General features: G+C 50.4%; 2 protein-coding genes across 14 annotated transcripts in view; one reads left to right on the top strand and one right to left on the bottom strand.

Moving 5' to 3' along the window:
* The window catches only part of DDX11 (DEAD/H-box helicase 11), a 35,581-nt gene extending 30,876 nt beyond the window's left edge, over positions 1-4,705 (top strand). For 2 of the 6 annotated variants that reach the window (XM_081125361.1, XM_081125362.1), the window contains exons 20-28: positions 237-309; positions 651-754; positions 1,694-1,843; positions 2,074-2,142; positions 2,235-2,335; positions 2,755-2,839; positions 3,157-3,235; positions 3,416-3,570; positions 3,651-4,705. In XM_081125361.1, the coding sequence (XP_080981487.1) occupies positions 237-309; positions 651-754; positions 1,694-1,843; positions 2,074-2,142; positions 2,235-2,335; positions 2,755-2,839; positions 3,157-3,235; positions 3,416-3,570; positions 3,651-3,680 (846 nt within the window). In that variant the 3' untranslated portion in view covers positions 3,681-4,705. Of the gene's footprint in view, positions 1-236; positions 310-650; positions 755-1,693; positions 1,844-2,073; positions 2,143-2,234; positions 2,336-2,722; positions 2,840-3,156; positions 3,236-3,415; positions 3,571-3,650 lie in introns of those variants that run through there. The other 4 variants (XM_081125360.1, XM_081125364.1, XM_081125363.1 and 1 more) reach the window with 4 other exon arrangements.
* On the bottom strand, positions 4,695-23,208 carry WASHC1 (WASH complex subunit 1). 8 transcript variants are annotated; one of them, XM_081125378.1, is made up of 11 exons: positions 23,025-23,208; positions 17,783-17,936; positions 8,715-8,826; positions 8,355-8,501; positions 8,046-8,182; positions 7,663-7,798; positions 7,269-7,470; positions 7,030-7,194; positions 6,187-6,345; positions 5,297-5,365; positions 4,695-5,146 (listed from the first exon to the last, which is right to left on the bottom strand). In XM_081125378.1, exons 2-11 carry the CDS (start codon positions 17,929-17,931, stop codon positions 5,007-5,009), a joined length of 1,416 nt encoding a protein of 471 aa, XP_080981504.1. In that variant the 5' UTR covers positions 17,932-17,936; positions 23,025-23,208; the 3' UTR covers positions 4,695-5,006. The 8 variants fall into 8 exon arrangements, with proteins under 8 accessions (XP_080981504.1, XP_080981500.1, XP_080981507.1 ...); XM_081125374.1 differs by having other exon boundaries at positions 23,175-23,196; XM_081125381.1 differs by lacking the exon at positions 23,025-23,208 and adding an exon at positions 22,714-22,735.
* Positions 23,209-25,202: the final 1,994 nt, after the last annotated feature.

The following is a 25,202-nucleotide window of genomic DNA, read 5'->3' as shown; positions in this document are numbered from 1 at the left end:
TAAATGAGACTGCCAACACTGGGTGTCATTAAATTGTTTGTCCTTTTTGCTAATTTATTATCAGCCTTTCCTTTTACCTGTTTTCTGTTATGTACTTGCTGCCTCCTTGCCCAGACTTCTCTCTTTCCAAGTGCTTCTCTCTTCCTCTCCCTGCCAACACCCCTGCCTGCTCAGACCTGAGGTCCCTGTCCCTGGACCTCCAGGAGGTCATAGAGCCTTGACGTTGTGGTCTCCAGGTATCTGACTTTCGGGAGCAGCTGCTGGCATGTGCTGGGGTGGAAGCCGAGCGACTGGTGGAGTTTTCCTGTGGTGAGGATCCACTTCCAGGGTGGAAAGGGCCACATAGTCACATTATGGCCCTGTGTTGTCATAATCAAGCCATATGCTGTTATCAGGCCTAAGGGGCCGAGGAGACCATGGGATAGGCGTCTCTTCCTTTGCTAGCTGTCTGGTGAGCTCACCATCTCTGTGTTCTCATACTCTGTGCCCCCTCCATCTACATGAGAGGCCTGAGCATTGCTGTTTTGTGGAAACGGGTGGGTGAATGTTATAAATTGCTACTCCTAGTCTGGAAGGCAAGGGTTGGGCAGTGCTCTTTCTGGACTCTGCCTTGCAGCTCCAGTTTGAAGCCCCTCACTGGTTCTTCCTAGGTCATGTGATCCCTCCAGACAACATCCTGCCCCTCGTCATCTGCAGTGGGCCCTCCAACCAGCAGCTGGAATTCACATACTTGAAAAGAGAGCTGCCTCAGATGGTTAGTACCAGCCAGCCTGCCTCAGCACTGCCTTTGCCAGTGTGGAAGAGAGATTTCTGGGGTGGGGACACTGGCTAGTCCTGAGTATTTAAGTGTTGTGAAAATTAGTATAGGGTCTTCCCACACAGAGCTGGCACAGGATGAACAGTATCTAGATGTTTATCCAGGAAGGGGTCTGACTTTCCCCACACCCCTTGCCCCTGAGGCTGCTAAGTAAGTTTTCTTGCCCTGGTGGGTGTGGCTCAGTTGGTTGGGGCATCGTCCCATGCACTGAAGGGTTGCGGATTCAATTCCTGGTCAGGGCACATACCCAAGTTGTAGGTTCGATCCTGGTAGGGGCACATATGGGAGGCAATTAATTGATGTTTTTCTCTCTCTCTCTCCTCCTTCCCTCTAAAATCAGTGAAAGGCATGTCCTTGGGTGTGGATTAGAAAAAAGTTTTCTTGACACCTCCAGTCAACCCTTTAGGATGAAGCTCATGAGAAACCATTTCCTTTGGTTCTCTTGCCATTTGGTTATATCGGGCCCTGCCTCTCAGGGATACAAGTACTGGGGGCACTTCTCTAGTGGCACGCCTGGGGCTTTCAGTGCCCAATTTGTCATAGATGGTGCTTACAGGACCATCTGCTCACAGGACATTGAGAGCTGGGGAAAGGAGCACCCGGCACACACCAGTAACAGGTGTAGTTCAGTGTGCTCGCACTGCTGTGTGGCAGATGCTGCCAGTGGCCTGGAGCGTCAGTTGGGTGTGCTTGGTAGGGAGGGTGACACATTCCAATCTGTGATTCCCAGCCAGGGGGCGCCACCTGGCCATAGGCCTCCCTGACCACACTCACCTGTGGGTCTTTACTTGGTTCTGAGCCCTAAGGTAGGAGCCTTTTTTTGGGTGTGGCTTCAGGAGTTGCCCCATGGAGGGCCCCTTGTCTTCCTCTCTTTAGATGGAAGAGACAGGTCGCATCCTCTGTAACTTGTGCAATGTGGTCCCTGGAGGAGTGATCTGTTTCTTCCCCTCCTATGAGTACCAACGCCAGGTCCATGCCCACTGGGACAAGAGTGGCCTGCTGGCCCGCCTGGCTGTCAGGAAAAAGGTGAGTGACCCCTCAGTTGGACCTTCCACTTGTGGGAACAGTTCCTCCTGGGATTTCTCACGCACATCAAACCAGATGGTTGGGCATTTCATATGGAGGCTTCTCCCACTTCTAATCCCTGATCACTGCCCAGAGGAGTCCCCAAAGCCCACAGAGTTCTCCTGCCTGGGGCAGACCCGTGAACCAGGCATCCTAAAACCCTGTTCTGGGAGACATCTGTTTACTTTCAGGTATTTCAGGAACCCAAGAGAGCAAACCAGGTGGAACAGGTGTTGACAGAGTATTCCAGGTGCATTCAGGTGAGAGGTGGATCTCAGGCCTTGGGTCCAGACATGTGGGTTGGCATCCGAAAACATTTGGATGGCATCCCAGCTTTGGTCTGTTCCCGCAGTGCCATGGCCAGGCAGGAGGCATGGTGACAGGGGCCCTGTTGCTCTCAGTGGTCGGAGGAAAGATGAGTGAAGGCATCAACTTCTCCGACGACCTCGGCCGGTAAGCAGTGGGCCTCCCATCTCCCAGGACTCTGATCCCTGCTCACTCCTCACCTCAAGCAGCTGCCCGCCCCCCTGCAATCTGCTGCCATCTGAGTCTGCACCTGGGCTAACTGCGCAGTCAGCTGCATGGGGAAGTGATTCGGCAGCTTTGGGTTTGGCCCTTTGAGGCCAGTTGGAAAATTAGGCAGATAGTAACTATCAGGACTCAATTCCTTGGCCTAGATTGGATCTCTTAGCTGAAAAACCCCTTTCCAGGTGGTAGGTGTAAGGTGGGGAGGGAGGAGAGCCACAGAGCACAGCTTGAGGACAGCAGGAGTGGTAGATGCAGGAGCTGTGACATGTGGGTGAGGACGCAGCCCTTCATCCTGGGCCTTGAAAACCCCAGGTGCCTTTGGCTCCTGTGTGCCTCCCCACCAGGTGTGTGGTTATGGTGGGCATGCCCTACCCCAACATCAAGTCTCCAGAGCTCCAAGAGAAAATGGCCTACCTGGATCAGACCCTTGTAAGTACCTCCAGGGTTCTGGAGAATGAGGGGAGAGGGCGGGGGAGAGCTCTGTGGCCTCTAGGGCTAAGGTACTCTGTGACTTCCCCATTGCCCCTTACTATGTGCCAGCGTTTCCTGTTTGCTCCAGAGGGATGGCAGCATCCTCCATACCCTCTTGAGCTTCTCCTGACATTCATTATATCAGCTGCTGGCATTGTGCTCATGAAGCCGACTGGTCCTGCTCAAAGCCTGGCAGTGTCATTTTCTCAGAACAGCAGGCAGGAGGCAGGAGGCAGGAAACAGTTCTGATAGGTCATCTCCTTTGCCCTTCCCAGCCTCGAACCCCAGGTCAGGGCTCCCCAGGAAAAGCTTTGGTGGAGAATCTATGTATGAAGGCTGTCAACCAATCTATAGGTAAGCAGGGATGAGTCCTAGCTATCAGGATGAACAGTTGGGGAGGGATGGGTGAAGAGTGAGGTCACAGGATGGGATTTTACATGCCATCTCTCCAGTCTGAGGGCTGGGAAAGGACACAATAGAAATACGCTATCGGGAAGGTAGGTTTAATCAGAGCCCCAACTTGTGCTCATCCAGGCAGGGCCATCAGGCACCAGAAGGACTTTGCCAGCATAGTGCTCCTGGACCAGCGGTATGCCCGTCCACCTGTCCTGGCAAAGCTGCCAGCCTGGATCCGAGACCGTGTGGAGGTCAAAGCTACCTTTGGCCCTGCCTTTGCTGCTTTACGGAAGGTCAGTCCTGCCTTTCCCTTCCCCCCAAGAACTCCCACCAAGACCCCATCTAGTGTTTCACTGTCTTTCCATCTCCCCAGTTTCATCACGAGAAGTCTGGCCTTTCCTGAGGACGGCCACACCTGTCTGGAGTGCAGACCAGCCTCCTTCTGGAATCACTGGGCTGCCAGGATCCAGGAATAGGTGCAGAAGCCAGTAGGCTAAAATTAGGTTGATCCTGAACAACCAGTGGGTCCTGGCCATCCTCAGGCCCGTCTCAGGGTATTTCCCCTCCCTGAAATTGAATCTCGCTTCCTGTTCACCACTGCCCAGTTAAGCTCCCTGCCCTGTTTCCTGGCCAGCCTTCCCGAGTGGCTGTGGAAGCTGCACCTTCCACTGTAGCATCCTTGCCTGTGCTCATTTCTCAGCATCTACTTTCTCAGAGGTGAGATGGAGCAGGCCTCTCTTGCCTTTACCTTTTCTCCTTTCCCCTTTCTAGCTAAAATTAGCTGTTCTAGGCCTCTACCCTTTCCTCAAAATTAAGAACATTCCCCATTTCCAGCCCCCTGGTGTCCAGGGCTCTTCTGTCCTCTGGCTTCTGGTTACTTCAACCCACTGCCATCTGGGGATTAAGCACCATCTATGGCAAATCAGGCACTGAAGTCATTTAGAACTGAGAGAAATGTCCTGTGCACTGCTCCCCCACCTGCTGGCCTCACTTCTTTACTTCAGGGCTGGTCCTTAACCTGTCCACAGCCTTCCACAGCATTCTTACTCCCTGGATTGGTTCCAGGTCCTTCAAATCAGTGGCACCTTTCCTCCGCTCAGCTACTTGAGCAAACTCCAAGACACCTCTTCCCCTGACATCAGCAATTACACCAAGGACCATTAGGCTCTCAGCATGACTATTTTTAGCTACTCTGTGTCTATCATGAGACTTTTTTCCTGTGTGAAAATACCCCTCCCTCCATCTGCAACAGCTGCCTCTGTTGACTATACCTCTCCTCCCCTCCCTGACCCCAGAGAACGGGCCTTGGTCCACTTGGCACTTTGCCAGAGATACTGGGCGAGGGAGGACAGTCCCTGGCTCGGAGATGTTTGCATTCTGCACAGCTGTAGTTCCTTAATTAAAAGAGTACTGTTGGTTGATGCTCAGTTATATTTCTTTATTGATTTGTGTACTGCTGTATCTCAAAGTCTCAGAAAAGATGCTAGTGAAGGAGGTGGGTGAAGCACAGGCAAAAAGCGAGGACCCCCTTGCACCACCACCCTCAGAAGCCAGCTTCCCTGCTCCTTGAAGACTGTCCAGGCAGAGACCTTGGTCAGTCCTCCACGATCCCCATCCCTCCACGGGCAGCAGGGGCTGAGAGACCTGCAGGCCAAGGAGCCCATCCCAGCTGTTTCCATGTGAGTGTAAGACCCTCAGCCTGGGTTCGGGAGAAGGAACCGCTAAGCCCCTAGGATTCCCAGTCATCCTCATCCTCCTCTCCAGGTGGCTGCTGCGGGGGAGGCAGAGGTGGGATGGAGTCTGACATTCGGGCGAAGGCTCCTCCTGGCCCCTCGCCGGCCCCGGTCCCAGGTCCTTTCCCAGAGATCCCTGGGAGGAGGTGGAAGGTGAGGGGAATTGTTTGGGGAGCCAGTTCCCCCAGCCCCCCAAAGACTTAGAAACAGGAAGAACAAGGCAGAATGTGCCTGACGCACAGCACCCCAGTCCCCAGCCCTGGGGAGCAGCAGTGCTCTGTCCTACCTTTGCGCCTCATGACCAGCTTGTTAAAGAGATCTGACATCAGGTCCCCACCTTGGCCTGTGGCTCTCACTGCAACAGGAAAAACTACGGGTGAGGGAGAGGAAGGGATCAAGTGTGAAAGCTGCTCCTGGGTGACCACCTCAGGGTTCAGTCACATTTGTCCTTTTTCTTCACTACTGACACACCCTAGCCCTCCACAGCCACCATGTCACCACCAGCTCTTGGAGCTTCAGTCTGCCAGTGGATCTGGAACCAGGGCACTGATAAGAAAATGGTTAACATTTGAGCAACACCGTCACAGCCACTCTGTGAGATAAGGGCACGAATGAGCAGCCCCACTGTATGGATGAGGAAACCAGCCCAGAGATGTTAGGCAATTTGCCTGGATCTCAGTACAAAGCTCAGAAGCAAAGCCAGGACTCAAGCTCAGAACTGTTGACATAGGGCCTGCTGCTTTATGCCCAGGTGTTATATTTATGCCAGTGTCATAGCAGAAGTAATCTGTGCCCCAAGAGGCTTAGAGAAGCAGGACTGAGCTACCAGGTCCTTTGTCTCTAAAGTATCTCAGGTCCTGACTTTCCTCAGACAACTGGCAGAGTATGAGATTTTCTCATGTAGTTTGAGCTGGATGAGGCTCTGTCCCCTACCAGCTTAGAGAGGAAAGTTCCATTAAGCAGGCTCCAAAACCCAGCAGGAACCCACTGCCCAGACAGCAGAGGCAAGGATGTCAGGGTGGCTACCCAGGGTTTGCAGCAAACACCCTGGGGAAAGCAGGGGGCTGGCCTGTTGACACCTGGGTGGCAAGGAGAACCCTATTGGAGTCTGGTGGTGGTTGGAAGAGGCAGCCCTTTGCTTAGAGCCCTACTGGAGTGGGTGTAAGGTACCCTCACCTTGCTCCTGTTCCTTCTGTTTCTTCTTCTCCAGCTTGCGCTCCTTGACGCTGCGGAGCTTGGCCTTGCCAATGCCCCCAGCCTGGCGGATGGACTCAAGCAGAGTGGCCCGGCCACTGGAGGGGTCCACCACTTCCTTGGGAGCTCCCTGGACTGGAGCTGGGGGTGGGGAAGAAAGGCTGCTCAGGCAGGACTAGGCTACCGGATAGCCCTGCCCAGACTAAAGGTCTGGGCGTCCAGAGGAGCCCTCAGCAGCCTGGCTGCGAAGAGGGCTCCTCCTGAAGAGGAAGCCAGCTGGGGAAGCTGGGCCTCTGGTGAAGCCTGAATGTGTCCAGGCACCCCCGTCCCTCTCCAATCCCACCCAGCGTAGGCGCTACCCTGCAGAGGTGGACCCTGGGAATTACTCATGTGCTGAGTATCTAAATGTGACACATGGTCCAACAAGGGATTTCCATGCCACTTCTGGACGGTGAAGACTGGGAGATATGTTAAAAATGAAATTCTGCAATTTAAGGGACACATGTTGCTGTGGTTTTCAGTTATTTTAGTACACTCCCCCCCTTTTCCATTGGTTTAAGTGGGAATGGGGGACCCATAACCCCATCTGTCCAGGCTCCCTCTACCCTGGAGGATAGAATTCTGGAGCTCTACAGACATGGTTTGAAAACCACTATTTTATGAACCCAATGGAACAAGGTTTAAAATTAGAACTATTCTGAAACTCAATTTATGATCATTCAACAAACCTACAGGAAATTCTTCAGGGATTCAGAAATTACACAGAGGCGCCCTCAGAGAGCACCCTACCCACACATGGACCCACATGCCCGATGCCGCTCCTACCTGAAGGAGACAGGCTGCTGTCATCCTTGGCACTTTGACCTGGAGAAGCCACTGTCTGCGGTGGGGGTGGGGGTGGAGGAGCGCTGGCCAGCACTGCTGGAGCTGGAGGAGGTGGTGGTGGGGGTGGTGGTGGCGGGGGTGCTGTTAGGACCCCATCTTCAAGGTCTGAAACGAGTGTGAGAAATGTGAGGTGGCTGGGGAAGAAAGTGGGTCAACTCCCATTCCTGGCTCTCACTCACCTGGCTTGAAAGGCTCAGCCACCTCTGTGTGGAAGGTGGGCAGCTCTGGAATGGTGCCAGGGGCGGAGGGGGCAATGCCAGGGCCCAGATCAGCACTGTACATGAGGTCATCAGCGATGCCTGGCAAGTCGGGCAGGTAGGATGGCACGTCGATCTCGGGCACTTGGCCCAGGTCAGGCACATAGAAGTAGTTCTCTGGAACCTGCAGAATTAGGTGGGAGTACATGAGTCAGGTGTTGCAGGGATCATGAGCCTGGCAGTTTGACCTTGGGGCAGTCAGTGGGGCTTGGGTGGGATGAGGGGCTCCACAGACCCCTCACCTAGGGAACCCTGGCAGGGCGCCACCTCCTCATTTACCTGTACCCCCACCCACCCAAGCACTATCTAGCTCTACCTGTTGCTCCAGCTGTTCTCTCTTGCTGATGGACAGAGGGGCATCAAATAGCTTCTCCTCTGTCTCTGCCCCCAGCATCACATGGGTCTTTGTTACCGCACCAGCCAGGGGGTCCAGGAAGACATACTTTTTGTACCTGCAGAGGTGGGGTGGATGTCAGGCAATCTGTCATCTGTTCTAGGCCCATGGCCCTAACCTACCTTTCCCACTTCATCAGGGGCCACAATTAAGTTTGTACTGTGGGTTCCCAGGCCTTACAAGGCAAAGCAAACTGGTCCTGGCTCTTCAGGCTGCAGACTTCTGCTGTACCTGATGCCCCTGGGTCCCCCACTAAGCCAGCCAGGCTTCCCACCACCCTTCTCTAGCACCCCTTCTGGTCATACAGGTTCTCAGTGGTGTTGAAGAGCAGCAAGGAGCTGACGGAGTTGATGTTGCTGGGAAGACCCCCGAGCCCCTCCTCATCCTCGTCCTCTGGTTCCAGCTTGGTGGTCACACACACGGGGAAGTATTTCAGCTTCTCCTGGGGGTAGGGGATGGGATGTGACAGAAAGATGGTGGGCTTCAGGGCCAGACCAGTGACCTCCTGCCCCCATCCCATCAGAATCCTTTCGGGGACAGATTAGTTCCTCCCCCACATCCAGGACTGCCTCCAGTCACCCTGCAAGTGTGTGCAGCGGGTGTGCCCCTCATACCTGCAGGGCCCGCTCATCCAGGGGGCGGTGCTTGCTCTGGATCCTGTGGCGGGGGCGTCTCTGCAGGCCGAAGTCCTGGGCACCCATGAAGATGGAACTGTATTCCTGCAGGTGCTCTGGAGCTGGGTACTTGGCACTGGAGAACACCTGTGGACACAGGAGAGCCTGACATCACTTTTTCAGGGGCCCTGAGAAGTTCCAGAGAGCCTAAGTTGGGGTGGGGAGATTCAGAGGAGGAGGAAAGCTTGAGGTGTAGCTGGACAGTGAAGGGAGGGACCTGGGCAGCCTCAGAGGTACAGGGATATGGTAGAGAATGGGCTAACTGCAACTGCCCACCAGCCACAGGAACACATGAGCTACCTTGATGGCCTTCTTGCTGCCTTTGATCTTCTCAATCTTGGCCTGGGCCAAGGAGACCCTCTCTCCAATGGCCTGTAGCTGGCTCCGGCTCAGCTCTACTCGCTGGGAAATCCTGCCATAAAGAAAATTACAAGGGCTTGGGGCTGCTCCTCAAGCCCCTGCAGCCTCCTGCATACCTCCTGCTTCTAACAGCAAACCTGCAAAAAACCAGGGGCTTCAGCAAGGGATCTTAAAAAAACTGTTACCTGCTTGTCAGGGTTAATCTTGTGGTTAATTGCCCAGGTGACCTCTCAAGGACTATCCAAACTGAAGGGTCTAGAAATGCACTGTACTAAGTTCCTTGGAGCTCTGGGTAGGGATGGGCAATTACCCTGGCCCCAAGTTGGCACCTAGACATGCCATCTGAAGGGACATTGTTCCTGCCTCCTGAAATATACAGCCTCAAGATGGAAAATCATCATGACTGACATGGACACAGTCATCTACTTACAGACAAGGAAACCAGAGTTCAGCAAAGCTGAGTGACAGGCAAGGCTGAACCTAAATTCAAGTCCTAGACCTGTGCATGAGGAACTGCCCTGACACATGATAAATGGCTCTTGTAAGTACATCCCAAGTCCCAACCAGGTTATCATGGACATGGTCTGGCTGCTCAAGGACTTCCACCCCTCCTTCCTACACCAGTCATTCAGCTGCAGCAACACCTGCTGCCCTGCTATTCCCTGAACATGCCAAACTCACTCCTGATGCATGGCATTTGCATCAAATGAAATGCCGTCCCCCAGACAGCCACACGCTGGCTCCTTCACTGCACGGAGCCCCTCCTCACTTGAGCCCTCCTGACCACAGAATCTGAAAATGCACCATCACTTTCCAACCCCCACCCGCTCTACATGCACACAGTGCAACCTGACATGATGTGTCTCTTGACTAACGTGCTCCAGAGGACTAAGGACTCTGCTTTGTGCCCTGTGTATTCCCAGTGCCTAGGACAGTGCTGGCACCTGTTCAGGCCCCTCTGTGGTTACTGATGACTAACACCCATGTGCCCTAAATGTAAATGCACATGAGCCTCACTTACGCTGTCTCCACATTCAGCAGTAGGAAGGGTCGGCTCACTGTAGCTACTCTGGCTCTCGTGTGCCAGTCCATCCTCCTCCCAAGTGTCCCCCATCTACTCCCCCCCAACTTCCTGCCCATGACCATCACATTCCACATTCAGAGCAACCACATCTCTGCATTCACCTGGCAGGAGTGAGCACACAAGTGAGGCAGGAGAAAAAGGCAGAGTTGCAAGTTGAATACCTGGGGAAATGTGGGAAGGTACTGTGGGCGGCAGAGGGGCTCTACTGTCTCTGTGGTGGGAGACTGCAGGGCCCAGGGACTCTGAGATTTCTCTTAAGGCATAAAGGAACAGTCAAGACTCTGGCCCAGCCTTCCTAAACTATCCCCACCCACTCTAGAAGGTTTTGGTCCCCAGAGGACCCACCCCATCAGCCAATTTCACAACCCAGGGGCCTCCGTCCTGATGAAGTCTCCCTGAATATGCCCTGCTTCACATGTCCAGAGATGGAGAGTGAGGTGGGGGCTGGGGTACAAGCAGGCACCCAAAGCAGCTTAGTTTTTCTTGTCAGAGGTGTCTGAGTGGGGCAGCAATGCAGACAGAGAACAAGAGGGCAGTTTCCTTCCAACGAGAGAATGCAGAACCGCCTATCTTTCCCAGCACGGGCTCCATCTTTTCTGCAGGGAGAAAGGTCCTCAACGGCTGGAAAGGGGTGCCTGATCCCCAGCTGCTTCCTCCAGTTCCCAACTCAGCCATTCTGGCCCTGGGTGCTGAAGCAACCTCAGTAGTTATGTAACTACTCCACTCGGAGTCGATGTGGAGAGGCAGGGACATCAGACCAGGAGATGGACAAAGGCTATTCTGTTCTGGTTCTTCCATTAAGGAAAGAGGGCCAATTTCTTAAAATTGTAAACATCAAGCTTAACAATGGATCCTGGCAAATTTCCAGAATGGATTATTAAACAGAGGGTCTGTAAGCACTTAGAAAAGGAAGAGGCAGGTCCCAGGGGCCAGCACTGTTCTACATTCACAGCATTTCTTTCTTGGACAGGGTTATTAGACTGGTGTATCAGGGGAAAACCTTAAACAAAGTGCATCTTGAATCAGCAAGGATTTTGACGGCTTCTCACAAAATCCTGCAGATGAGATGGAGCTGTGGGGGTTGGAAGAGAGTACACTTGAGAAAATCGGGGCCAGATGAACAACAGTATCCTAAGGGCACTGCTGAAGAATAGATTGATTTCAGCCTGCATAAAGGTCTCTGGCAGGGCCCCCGTCCAGCTCATTCAACACTTGATCAATAAACGGGATATCAAACGAAGGAGGGGTCAAAAATGGTTTGCATGATGGAATCAAGGCTCAAATAGTCCTGAGGCCAGAAGAATGGAATGCAAGCAACAAGATAAAAATGACATGGAGTGAACATGAAGCCCAGCATTTAGGTTAAAAAGTCAAGTGCATAAACACAGAAGATGGAGGTTGAGCAGCAGTGCAGGTGAAGAAAGACCTGAGGTTCTGGTTAACTATAAATTCAGTATGAGCTTAAAGAATGTTAAGCAGCTTAAAAAGAAAATACAATCTTAGGGCACATAGCTCCTTGTCCCTCTTCTTTTTTTGAGAGAGAGAGAGAGACTGAGAAACATCAATTTATTGTTACATTTATTTATGCATTCATTGCTTGATTCCTGTATGTGCTCATAAGTGCCCTGACCAGGGATCAAACTCTCAACCTTGGTGTATTGGGTTGCACTGGATAGCTCTAACCAACTGAGCTATCTGGCCAGGGCCTCTCTACCTTCTTTCAATAAGCAGAAAACATTCACTCTCTTAGAGGCACTACAGAGAAAATAGAGCCCTGAATTAATGAACTAATCTATGCCAGGCACCAATCTCATCCACAGCTGTGTCTCCTTTAAACTAGATCCACATTTTAAAAGGACTCTGAATTCCCTTCTAGACCATTCCCTTATTCATTGCTATATCTCTAGCACTTAGGTCAGTGCCTGACATGGAACAAACATTGGCTGAATAAAAAGTGACAAGTTAATGAACATCCAAAGGAGGGTAATGAGGATGGTGATGAATGAGAAACTCATGTCATACAAAGGTAACTGAAGGATGTCTGGCTACAGATGAGATGACTTAGAGAATATGATAATTCCCTCCAAATATCAAAAACCATCACAAGTACTATCAGGTAGAAAACGATCAGACTTATTCTCTGTCACTCCAGAGGGCTGCATTAGGACCAGTGGGTGGAGTTACAAGGAAGCAGACCTTGGTCTGCCTAAGAACTTTCTAGTAAACAGCTGCAAAGCTCTGCAGAGCTATAAGATTCCAACTGGATGACCACCTGTTAGGAATGCTTTAAGGGAGGTTCCTGTATGGGGCAGGGGAATGGGGGACATGATTTCCAGGGTTCTTTTCTTATCCAAGAACCTATAAGTGTAAGTAATAGCTAGTCTGTTGACAAAGTTCCCAGATAGTCTAATCTCTTATAGTCAGTCATCTGCCATGACGCCAAGCAGAGTACAGGCCACAGATGAGAAAGCTTTCAATTTGCATGCCATCTCTACCTACCAGCAGCGACGGTTTGGAAGGCTGTGTTAGGAAGGGCTATTAGGCCACACTGGGGCTGGGACTTAATGCAATAACTGATTAGCAATGGCCCCCATGAGGGCAAGGGATGGTGGCAAAAGGACAACTGCTTACCATTCCTGATCTACAGTCCCCTCTGAAGCCGTGTACAATGGCCCATACACCTGGGTTAACATCTATTTAGTAGCAGTGACCTTTGGCAAGTCACTTAATAGGCCTATGCCTCAGCTCCTTTAATTGAAAAGTAGGAGTGGTAACTTCTATATCAGGGAATTATTGTAAAAATTAAAATGAGAGAATGTATGTCTAGTGTTCCTGTACTCACTGACACATCCTAAGTATTCGGTTAATATTTGCTTTTACTACCTATAAGATGGAGGGAGGGATAAGAGGCTCCAGATATTCAGGGAAAAGCCAGAGAGGCAGTGATGGGCAGATGCAGGGAAGGAAGTTCAGACCGGGAATAAGCACTTTGTCAAAGAAAGCCATGGAGGGAAGAAGGCACAGCAACAGTAAGCAGCTCCCCTGGCTGGGGTGGGAGGCATCTAGGAGGCACCTAGGGACTACTCTGCTCCTGGTGTGACAGAGAGAGGGGGATAGGTTGGCCAGGGTAGTGCTTGGGCTCCCTGTCCCACCACCTCCAAGGTTGACTCTCCATCCCCTTTCTATGAAGCCAAGCAGCCCCATGGCCCCTGCAGTGCAGCCTGCAGTGCTGCCTGGCTCCTTACAATCAGATCTGCATGCTGATCAGCAGCCAGTCCGCAGAGGCAGGCTGCAGGAGGGGAGGAGGCACCCACTCCTGCCCCATAATTGCTGCTTCTCCTCCCCTCCCTGTCCTGTCCCTGGCACAGCAGACCCTGAACCTGGGCTCTTGCCTTCACCTTTATCTTTTCCACTCACAGGGATAATTCACAGGGATAATTAAGAAAGATCTGCTAATTATGCAGGCAGCTGATTGAGTGCTTCCTAACCTTGAGAGTCACCAGGTGCCAATCAGTAGAGAGAGAAGGGGGGTGGGGTAAGAAGTAGAAAGAGAAAAAGAAAAAGCTTTGCAGAGAAAATGGACCCTTTCCCAGGAGGAAGGAGTGAGGCAGGAAGGGGCTGCAGCTTCCCTGGTGGGGCTGAACAGAATGGCAAGTCACAGCACCCCAACTTCCACATGCAGAATCTGTCCAGCTTCTCTTCCCCATTCCATTGCAACACCCTCTGCCTCATCACCTAAGTCTTGTGAAGCCCGTGACGTCTCTGGGCAGATATTTTGGGCCTGGCTTCTCCCAGGTGAAAAAGGAGAAGCCAGGGACTGGGCTGGAAGGAGAGGTTCCAGAAGAGGCTGAGAGGTACTTGTCATTCTCTCCAGTCTCTGCACAGCTCCCACTGCGGCAGAGCAGGAGGCAGGAACGCCAGCTTGGAATGCTAATTTTCCATGAGCTCACCTACCTGCAGAACTGGGCCCAGGCTCCAGTGGGGCCGAGGGACCCAGGACTGGGCCTGAAATGGGAGGAGCAGTGGAGAGGAGAGATAAAAAGTGTCTCTTCTCTGTAAGGTTTACAAGCAGGAGGAGCAGGTTTAAGGGGGAGATTTCCAAACTGGGGTGACATCCCCACCACAAAAGCCCATGAGAAACGAAAAGCCTCCTTGCCTGTTGATTGCTACAGGATGGGGGTGGGGGCAGACAAAGGCTAGGTCCAGGCACTCCCAGCCCTGCCCCAATCATCCCTGACTCCTCCCTTTCCTTCTTCCTCATTCCCATTCAGTCATCACGTTGTCATTGTTCCCTTTGAAATGTCTCTTATCCAGCCCTCCCTGCCTGCAACTCCCCTGGACTGCAGCCTTATCCCTTCCATGCCCTGACCACACTAACTTCCAGTGCATCCCTGGAATCCACTCTTCCTTCTTGTCCACTCTGTGAGTCCACTCTGTGACCGTTGCCTGACAAACCTTCCCAAAATTCTTTGATCCCATCACTTCCCTGCTCAAGCACCTATCCAGGCTCCCTACAACTCTTGGATCAAGCTCAAAGTCCTGCCTTGTTCAGAGAAGCCCCCATGGGCCCTGACTTATCCCAACTTTTCGCTCTCCCAGCCACCTCACTCCCACTCCACTGCCAGGGAGCACTCCCACAGCTCTATAGAACATAAAGAAGCCAGAAGCAAGGTCCCAAGGACGCAGGATCAGAGAGGGAAGTGAGACCCACAGACACATGGCAAGTTGACTTTTCACGCCATTTTGTTCTGCAGTAGAGGAGCTGAAAGTATGAGACAGGCAGCAATGTCTGTACTCCAGGAGCCGGGACACACCACATTCTGGCCTCTAAGCCTTTGGCACACATTTCCAGATCCCACCAGATGGCCTGCAGGCTCACATTGCCAGGCCTGCCTAACCACAGCCTGTCTCTCCTATGGGCTGGCTTATGCCCCTTTCCTTCAGGAAGCCTTTCCTGACCACATGTAGTAGGCATGTGGTTCTCCTTGCTATCATCTACTGCTTCCTTATTCAAGGAACAGCCTCTGTTTCGTGGCAGTATCCTTCACTCCCACAGACTCAGTCCCTGGACTTCAGGTGGGGCTAAACCCAGGGCTTAGGGTAATGCATGTGACCAAGGTCTGAGCCAGTCGGTGTGTCACACCCCTCTCGCCCAGCAACTGGCTCTGGCACAGACATGAGAACCAAGATGGGCCAATGGGCAAGTGGGACTTCCAAGGAAATGCTGGACTGGAAATTGAATCTAGGAGTCTGACCCTGTTGGTATGGCCATGCCACAAGAGCAAGGCCTATCTGGGAATGGGGCCAACCCAGAGGGAGAGAGTGGAGATGGAACGAAAGCAATACCAGGTCCTGATGACATCATTTACACCCGTCAGCTCCGAAACCCACTCTACTGATTGGTTACTTTTTGGTTAAACGACTTTGGGGAGTTCTGATTGATAAACATGCCATCAGTTCCCCTCCCTCCCTCCCTCCCTCCCTCCCTCCTTCCTTCCTTCCCTCCCTCCCTTCCTTCCTTCCCTAGATCCTGAGAGGCCCACACAGTTTCTGCTATGTAATTAAGAAACAACCAAGACCTACTGCTTTCCCATTCCAGACTATAAGATCCTGAGGATAGGAGCCATGCCATATGTCTTCATTATCCCTCAGGATCCAGCAATGGGGTGACCTGGAACCTGGTTTTAGGGTTCCTGAGAGGCATCCTCCCCTCCTTCAAACACTTGGAGGGCCCATACCCATGCTCAACCAACTTACCATCCCTGCCCAGGAGGTGGCCTTCCTGCCCTCTCCTCATCTATCTGTCTACAGATGCCAAATATCAGGAAGAGACATTAAGGTATGGTAAAAATCCAGCACCCTCCTTAGAGAAAGGCAAGCATGCAGTCACAATCCTGGTGAGGAACACAAATATTTCTGGTGGACTGGTTTTGGCACCCATTTTAATCACTAGGGATGAGGTGGCCATAATCTGGGACTGACAGCTCTGAAAGGCCTGTGTCTTGCTTATGTACTCTTTGGGCATATTTAGCACAAAAATAAGCACAAAAGGGGCGCTTAATACTTTCTGTAACTACTGACAGCAGGTTAATGGAGGACCACAATAGGCAGCAAATGAGCAGAGATGATACTAAGAGTGAACACTGACTGCATGCTTACCATATTCCAGACACTGGAATTCCTTTGAAAGTTTTAATTCATTTAATCTTTACAACAATCCTATTTGGAAGGTACCATTATTATCACCATATTATAGATGAGAACACTGAGACTTAAAGAAGTTACTTTCCCAAAGTTATAGGGCAAGCAAATGGGAAGGCCGGATGGAGCCCAGGAAGTCTGCTCCAGAGTCAACCTTCTGAACCACTTGGGCACCGTCCCGTTGTACTTATATTCTGGACAGGCTTGGGGCAGGCAGGTACGCCAGTGGGAAGGTAGCAGGCAGAAGAGTCCAGAGGACCTGGTGTTTATACCAAATCCAACTGGAGGCAATGACTCCATTTTCTGCTCCTACTGGGGAGGACTTCAGAAGGAGGTGGACTCACAACTGATGGAGGAGGAAGAGGCTGCCTGGTAATGCAGAAGGGGATTCCTGGACTGGGGTTCAAGCAGGGGGTGGGGTGGGAGATGTCTTAGACCATGAGATGAACCTGAGTCAAGCAGTCAAACATTTTACACTGGGAAGAATAAAGGGCTCCTATGTTGAGGCAAGATGTCGGCACCCAGGAAGATCTAAGCCCATCTCAGGTTGCTTATGGCCAGATAAAGACAGGATAAACCCTGGGACCTTTGCACAGAAACAGCAACCAGTGATTCATGTTAAATAAACACTGAGTGAAAAGTCATTATAGCTAAGACTAGATTAGCTAGAGAGAACAAAAAGCTGCCACTCACCAGCTCAAAATCGTCAATGACCTGTAAGGCCCTGCCTCCTCACCAGCTTCAAGAGCCCCCGCTCCTTGCTCTCCTCGCCCCAGCCATGCTGGCTTCCATTCAGGTCCTTCCCACCTCAGAGCTTTAGTTCATGTAATTCTTTCTTTCTGGAATATTCTTCTTCCCAACCTAACCATTCACAATAACTCCCACTCATCCTTCAGATTTTACCATGCAGCTTCTCCCTATATAGCCTCCTCGGATCTCCCCAGACCAAGTCAGGCCTCCCCTTAACAACTCTCATCACACCCTCCCTTCCCTTCACAGAAAAACAGTAAGAACTCCAGAGTCTGAAGCCAAAATTCCTGGGTGTGATCCCTGGCTCTGCCACTTGGGCAAGTCTCTTAGCCATTCTATGCCTCAATTTACTCATCTATAAAATGGAGATAACAACAGTAGCTCCTCATAAAGTTGTGTGGATTAAATGAATTAATGCACTTCAGATCAATGGTGGTACATGGTAAATGCTATATAAGTATTAGTTATTACAGAATTATTTAAAAATAGGTCTTATCACAATTATAATTAAAAAACTAACATGCAACTGATTAATTTCGGTCTATCTCCTGCCAGAGTATATCCTCTAGTTGGACAGGGATACTGCCTTATTCACCACTGAAGCTAAGGAGAGTAGCAGTACCTTGCACACAAAAAGTGTTGAATATGTATTTGCTAACTGTAGAAATAAGTGAAGAAATAGGGCCCTCGGTGGGAGGAAGAGAAAGAGTTAGGAGAGCAGTATCACCACCAGGGCCTGTGGGACCACAGGGAACTGAGGGGGATAATTGGGACATTAGGCAGCTCTTATGAGCATTTATGAGAAAAAGCTTCTAAGCTGGGCCCTTCAGGCACAGGGAAGCCAGCTGGGTCCCCCCATGACCAAGAATCACCAGAAGGCTGTTCCTAGAGGGTGTCTTCTTAGGAATGGAGAGACGACTACTCAGGGTAGGGAAAGGCTCCTGATGAAGTGGGGATGGGTGGCAGCACCCACCTGCTAAAGATGTCTCCAGAGACCTTCTGTAGGTACTGCAGGGCATCCGCCACCTGCTGGATGGCCTCCTCTCTCCGCAGGTCCGGCTGGATGAGGGGCACCGTATAGGTCTGACCTGCCAACGAGTGCTGGGTCCTCATGGGAGTCATGGTGCCTGTGGGTGGGAACCAGAGCATCAGGGCTGCCCCACACTCACCCACCCCCATCTACCACAGGACAAGGTACCGAGAGGAGAGAGCACAGCTCCTCACCCCACAGGCTCAGCCTGTACAGGTGGGCAGTTGGGGACAGAGCATTTGGTGGGAGACCAGGAGCCCACAGAAGCTGGTCTTCTGCTGCTTATTAAGAGAATGAAGGGGGAAACTTGGTAGGGACAACAGAGGCTAATGAGAAGGATTCAGAGAAGGTATAACACTGACTAACCCCATAAGGTGCTTGGGACCCTGCTAGACACCCTCATTATACATGCATGATCTCATTCCAACCTCCTCAGCCTGGATGAACGAGAAAGAAACCCTTGCTGCAGAGTGAAAAACAGCCTGGAAGCAGAATGGTTGGGGGCGGGGGAATTAGGGAATTGCCTCAGTTAACTGACAAATGGTACCCAGGTCTGGAAAACCAGAAAGAAGGTGAACTCCTGGGTTCTCACTTTGACCTCTGAGGAGCTCAGGGTTTGTTCCTGAGATAGGAAAGGCAGTGCCCAGTGGCTCCAGGTATAGGTGTCCAGGCTCTGCTCACCCAGGCTAGAGCCTAGGAGGGGCTAGGAGAAAGAAGGGGCATTTGGGGGTGGGAAACAGGAAGGAAAAACACTCCTTCGAATTTTAAGCCAGGGCAGAGTCTATTTATACTGGGTTTAATTAACTCCACTCCCTGGTGCCACTAAAGCAGCAATCACACTGCACACGGCACCAATTTGATTGGCAAGAGATGCACCAGGCAGAATATTAAGGCACTGGGCCCTATAAATAGGCCTAATCACAACCCCTTGGTAGAAGATGGTGAGGAAGACACTAATCAGGCCTGGCACTATGCCCCAGACCTGTTTCCTAGCACCATGTTGGGGACCCTGGTTGCAACAGAGGTATGAGTAGGGCTGTGTGTGGCAGGGAGGGTTTGGGAGGCTTCATTTGGGTTTCAAGTGCTATGTGAACTTGTGTAAGCTGCTTGCCTTCTCTGAATATCTGATTCTATTTCCCATTCCACAGATTGAGAGTAGCACTGCTCTCTATGTAAGTGGTTATTCCCAATGTATCACACCAACACCTTCACCAAGCAGGTGTGCTTATTCCTTTGCTCCCTCTGCCAGCTTTCCCAGCCCTTCTTTCTACCCTACTTGTTCTCTCCTACCTTTCCCAGGCCAGCACTTTCCATCACCTGAGATGACTGTTCTGCTCTCCAACATGTTTTCCAACAGTGACATCCTCAGCTTCCCAGACCTGAACCTGTCTGGAATCCTTATCAGAGCCCAGTGTTATCTCCTCTCCTCACTTCCCTCCTATCAAATGACCAAAGTGGGGCCAGTTATCCCTAACTATCTGAGGAACCCAACCCTCCATGACCTCCCCCACTCCTTTCAAGGAGAATCCCCCCTCTTCTTTGTATTTATATTGATGCAAATTCGCTGGTCATCCTTAGTTCATTACTTCAGTTTTCCCATCTGTAAGATGGAGGAGGGGATAAAAAGCAGAAGACAATTTTCTGTGCATTTTCTGAAATACATTCCTTGTGGTTATTTACCACATCTGTGCATGTATGTACACACACGAGGGGGTAATTCAGGCACAAATCTCCTGAACAGGTAAGTAACAGATCCTTTCAAGAATTAAGAGAATGAGTACAATTAGTTGGTGGTTTACTCATTGTCTGCAAACACCTGCCCATCAACTATTAGGTGCACACCATGATCACAACAAAGATGGATAGGACAGTATACTTGCTATGGAGACAGCCTCGAGAACAATTAAATAGCACAGGGTAAGTGCTCTAATCCAGCCATGAACACAGTACTAGGGGAACAATGAGGAAGGTGTTATAAACCCCTTTTGGGGTTATGGGAGTCAGGAAAAGCCTCTTATTAGAAGCTGTACCTCCCTAATAGGCCCAGGGAGAGCATTCCAGGTAGAAGGAACAGCTTGAACAAAGGTTTATAGGGTACAGTAAACCCTCAAATTTGGAGAACTCAATTTAACAGACTTTGGATTTAATGGACAAAATTTCCGGTCCATATGTCATATGTGAAATTTAACATCCTGCTAATTTAAAAATGCTTTAACCAAGATTTGCTTGTCATTAAATTAACAAGTTATTCTTTGTTATTAATTCAGTTATTTTTAACAAATTTTAGCGAATAGGCCATATGTTGGAAAAAACACTATTAATTTCGCCAAAATAAATATTACATATCTACAACTATGGTCTACATATTTAAATACAAGAGTCACCACTGTAAGCAATGTTACGTGAATAATTAGCACATGATCACACCACATTGTGCATGTGGTAATTGGTTCTGTTGTCAGTGGGGTGACTTTCTGCAGCAGTTTGAACTCAAGCCAGCTGATGTTCTGATGTGTACTAAGCCACGCCCCAACCATGTGCATTTGTTTACTAGTGGGGACTGGTGAATGCACGAATTTACTAGATAGACCTATTCAGTATAAATTAAAAGTTACTGTAATATATATAGAAAACTTTTCAGTGAAATTAAACTTTTCATACACACTTAATTTTAATTATACAAACATGTCTACATAAGTAAAAACAGGTAAACTAATTTGTCAATTTTTTAACATACAAATTCAGGAAACTACTTTATTATATAACTGATCTTCGGCTTTAATGGACACCCCTTCATCCGAATTAGTTCATTATATTAAGATTTGACTGTAATGGCAAGTGGTTTTGAGTGATGAGGGTATAACTATCCTTGGACAAGCAACAGGAAAAAGAAAGATAAAGAGAGACCAGATTATGGAAAACAGTGAATACCATGGCAAGGAGTTTAGACTGAAATCCTTCCACTTGTACTGTCCAATATGGTAGCTACTGAGCACTTGAAACGTGGCTAGTCTGAATTGAGTGTAGCATAAGTGTAAAATATACATCGAATTTCAAAGACTTACTAGGAAAAAATGTAAGATATCTCATTAAAATTTTTTACAGCCCTTATTCGTGGGGGAAATGTTACAAGACCCCCGTTGGGTGCCTGAAACCGCATAGTACTGAACCCTATACATACATGATATTTTTTTCTATACATATATACATATGGTAAAGTTTGATTTGTAAATTAGGCAAAATAAGAGATTAACAATCATAAAACAATTATAACAAGATACTGTAATAAAAGTTAATGTGAGTGGCTTTGGGGCCATTATTAAGCAAAACAAGGGTTACTTGAACTCAAGCACTGCAGTACCTTGACAGTTGATCTGATAACCTAGTCCCCTATTAAGTAACTAAGGGGTTGGGGAGCATCTACAGCATAGCACACCTTCCAGATTTCATCATTCTCCTCAAAATGGGGTGCAGCTACCTGGCCGGGCGTGGCTCAGCGGTTGAGCATCGACCTAGGATCCAGGTGATCCAGGCGATCGGGGTTTGATTCCAGGTCAGGGCACATGCCCAGGTTGTGGGCTTAGCCCCAGTTGGGGCATGCAGGAGGCAGCCAATCTGTGACTCTCATCATTAATGTTTCTGTCTCTCTCTCTCCTTTCCTCTCTCTGAAATCAATAAAGATATATATATTTTAAAATGGGGTGCAACTTAAAACTTATGAATTATTTCCGGAATTTTCCATTTAATATTTCCAAACTGTGGTTGATCCAGGATAACTGAGACCACAAAAAGTGAAACCAGTGATAAGTAGGGGACGACTGCATGTATAGTGATTACATGCTGAAATGATATTTTAGCTATACTGAGTTAAATAGATTACTAAATTAATTTCACCTTTTTCTTTTTAATCCCCGCCTGAAGATGTTTTTATTGATTTCAGAGAATGAGGAAGTGGGGGAGAGAGAAAGACATCCATTAGTTGCCTCCCCTTGGAGCCCGAGAGGGGATCGAACCCGCAGCCTTCTGGTGTACAGGACGACGCTCCAATCAACGAAGTCACCCATTCAGGGCTCTTTTCACTTTCAGAATCACGTATGTGGCTCGCATATTTCTAACGCACAGCACTATCTAAGAGAATCTGGTAAAACAATGGCCGCTTTCGGAAAACGAACGTACACCATACCCGGCTTCCACAAGGCTGTTCATAATTTCGGAAGTGCGTGAAATCCTTTCTGCAAACCCTCCAGGAACACCCAGCTCCCAGGGGCTACATCCCAGGTCAGGAACCTACGCCGTCCGCAGCGTGGCACCAATTAAGAGGGGTCACGGAGGCGAAACCCGCCTCGGCGAGGGCTGGGAGCTGCGGAAGGCCTGCTGGGCCAGTCCCGCCGGTTCCTAGGGCCCAGCCCGGGCGGAAAGGCACGTGAGGGCGCGGGGCGGGGCCGCGGGAGGAAGCGGAGGGCCGCGGCCCGCAGCAAGGCCGGCCTTCCCGCCGGGCCCTTCGGCGCCGGGCCCCGGCCGCGCTGCGGGAAGGGAGGGGCCGGGGGAGGGCTCAGGCGCCCGGGAGGAGAGCCCAGGACCGACAGGGTGGGAGCCCGTCTTACTGCTGGGCAGAGCCCCGGCGCCGCTTCCAGGCGGGCGGCGCGGCGAACGGCACAGTCGGAAGTCAGCTGGGGCGCAGGGTCCGTGGTCCCACCCGCCTCTCGCGGACGCTGTCCCGCGTCCGGCCCCGCTGAAGCCGCGGTCTGCGCCCGGCCCTCCCCGGAGCCCCTCCCTCCCGCCTCCCCGCCCCCTGCATCCGGGCGCCGGCCGTCTTCTCCCGCCGGGCGGCGAGCACCGTCCCGACGGGTCGGGCGGCCTGCCCCGCTCCTCACCTGCGCGCCGCGCCCGCCGCGCCCGCTCCGCCCGCCGCGCGTTTGCTCCGCCTGCGCTGCCGGCCCGGCGCCGCCGCGGCCTCTGGGCGCTCTGCCCGGGGGCGGCCGCTGCGGCCGGGCTGCGGCCGGTCCTCGGAGCCGCGCGCGCACCGCTCGGCACCGCCTGTGCCCTCGCCGCTTTCCCCTCTGCCCGGCCTAGGCAGCTGCTGCCCAGCGCTCGGGGACCCCCGTGTTTCGCCCAATGTGCTTCCCACGCCCGACCCCAGCACCGGCGCGGTAACAGCCCCTGCCTCAGGCCCTACGGACCTCACCGAGGTAATCCGTCTTTCAGGGCGCCCTTACTGTTTGTCTTGACTTCTGTGGGCCGCTGTCCCCACGGGTTTCATTTCGTTTCCATCCTCCTTTGAAAATTAAATATATGTCAGGCACAAAAGGAAAAAATACTGTATGACTCCACTTACATAAGGTAGCTAGAGTACTCAAATTCATAGAGGCAGAAAGTAGAATGGTGGTTGCCAGGATCTGGGAAGCAATTTGGGATGGGAGGAGTTATTGTTTAATGGGTACAGTTTCTGAAAAAGAGCCTCTGTTTGACCAAACTTTAGTCAGGCTCCTCTGAATCCTCTTCCAGAGAGGCCTCTCCTTGCATCTCCGCATTTGAGCGAGAATCTCCCACCCTCTATATCAGATCACCTTCCTTATCTGACCAAATTCCTCAACCCAACAAGATCCCCCATGTATTATCTGGTCGCCCTGGCCTGCCTTCAGCAGGAATCCTGTCAGGTCAGTTTAGCAAAAAATTACCCCACGCTTTTAGCAATTTTCCATCCAGTATCACTACGCCGTTTCTTGGCTGTAAATCCCCATTGCCATGCTTTATTCAGAATTTACCCCGGTTCTATACTGAGGTCTCTTTTCTGTTGCAAAGTTCTCACAAAAATCCTTTTGCACCTCTTTAACTGCTGTACAGCTCTGGTCTTCTTGTTCTTTTTTTGTTAACTCTGGGTTTTTTGACATGCCAGTTTGGGGCGATGAAAAAGCTCTGGAGATTGGTGGTGATGGTTGCACAGCAACGTGAACATTCGTGTAGTGCGGCTGAACCGTGCACTTAAAAATGGTTAGACCCTGGCGGGTGTGGCTCAGCTATTGGATGTCCTCTAGAGCGCAGAAGGGTTGCTGGTTGGATTCCCTGCCAGGGCACATGCCCACGTGTGGGCTTAATCCCCTGTAGGGGGTGTGCAGGAGGCAGCCAATGCATGTTCTGCACTCTTACTGATGTTTCCCTCTCCCTTCCTCTCTCTAATATAAATAAATAAATAAATAAATAAATAAATGTGTGTAAATGGTTAAAATAGTAAATTTTATGTTCTGTATATGTTACCACCAAAAAACCAAGCTAGATAGTTTTTAAAAATAGGATTTTAAGAAGTTAAATATATAAAGGAAGCATTAGTCCAGAGATCCTGCAATAGTCCCTCCTAGAGTTCATTGACTTGTATTACAGTTCTTGGCCCCTCTCTTTTAGGATTACCAGAGAAAAATACAAGACACCAAGTTAATTTAAATTCCAGAAAAAATTTACATACACTAATATATATGTATACATATATGTATATGTATACATATGTATACCTGAAACTGAGCATGGGACATACTTATACAAAAAAAAAATTATTATTTGAAATTGAAAATCACATAGGCATTTGACATTTTTATTCGCTAAATCTGGCAACCCTACTTTCTTCCTAATACTCTCTGAGTTTTGTCCTCCTTCTGGGGGAGTTAGGTTGAATTGTCCTACTTATTTACTTATTTATTTATTTGAATGAGAGAAACATTGATTTTATGTTCCATTTATGCATTCATTGGTTGCCTCCTGTATGTACTCTGGGGATTGAACACGAACTCTTGGTGCATTGGGACTATGCTCTAACCAGCTGAGCTACCCAGCCAGGGCTTGAATTGTCTTTTAAAATTTTTTTTTAATCCTCATCCGAGGACATTTTTTTCCATTGCTTTTCAGAGGGAGTGGAAGGGGCAGAGAGAGAGAAACATTGATGTGAGAGAAACACATTGGTTGGTTGCCTCCCGCATGCACCTGACCAGGGCCGGCATTGAGCCCACAAACCAAGGTATGTGCCCTTGGCTGGACTCAAACTGGGACCCTTCAGTCCATAGGCCAATACTCTAACCACTGAGCCAAACTGGCTAAGGGTTGAATTGTCTTTTTTTTTTTTAATTCTCACCTGAGGATATTTTTTCCATTGCCTTTCAGAGAGAGTGTAAGAAAGAGAGAGGGAGGGAGGGAGGGGGAGGGGAGGGAGGGAGGAAAGGAGAGAGAAAAACATCTCTGTGAAAGAGACACATTGATTGGTTGCTGACCGGAGCTGGATCGAGCCTGCAACCGAAGTACATGCCCTTGGCTGGAATTGAACCCCGCCCGGATCCTTCAGTCCAAGGACTGATGCTCTAACCAGTGAGCTAAACTG

This window comes from Miniopterus schreibersii (genome assembly GCF_964146895.1).
Source record: "Miniopterus schreibersii genome assembly, chromosome: 2".
Taxonomy (NCBI): Eukaryota; Metazoa; Chordata; class Mammalia; order Chiroptera; family Miniopteridae; genus Miniopterus; species Miniopterus schreibersii.
Note: the sequence above shows the minus strand (reverse complement) of the source record. Positions and strands in the feature narration are given on the sequence as shown.

Coding starts and splice junctions, on each gene's coding strand:
- WASHC1 (XM_081125378.1), bottom strand. CDS start 17,931: ATGACTCCCATGAGGACCCAGCACTCGTTGGCAGGTCAGACCTATACG. Junction 8,502..8,714: donor GCAGCAAGAAGGCCATCAAG/GTAGCTCATGTG, acceptor CTGTGTCCACAG/GTGTTCTCCAGTGCCAAGTA. Junction 5,366..6,186: donor ACAGAAGGAACAGGAGCAAG/GTGAGGGTACCT, acceptor TTCCTGTTGCAG/TGAGAGCCACAGGCCAAGGT.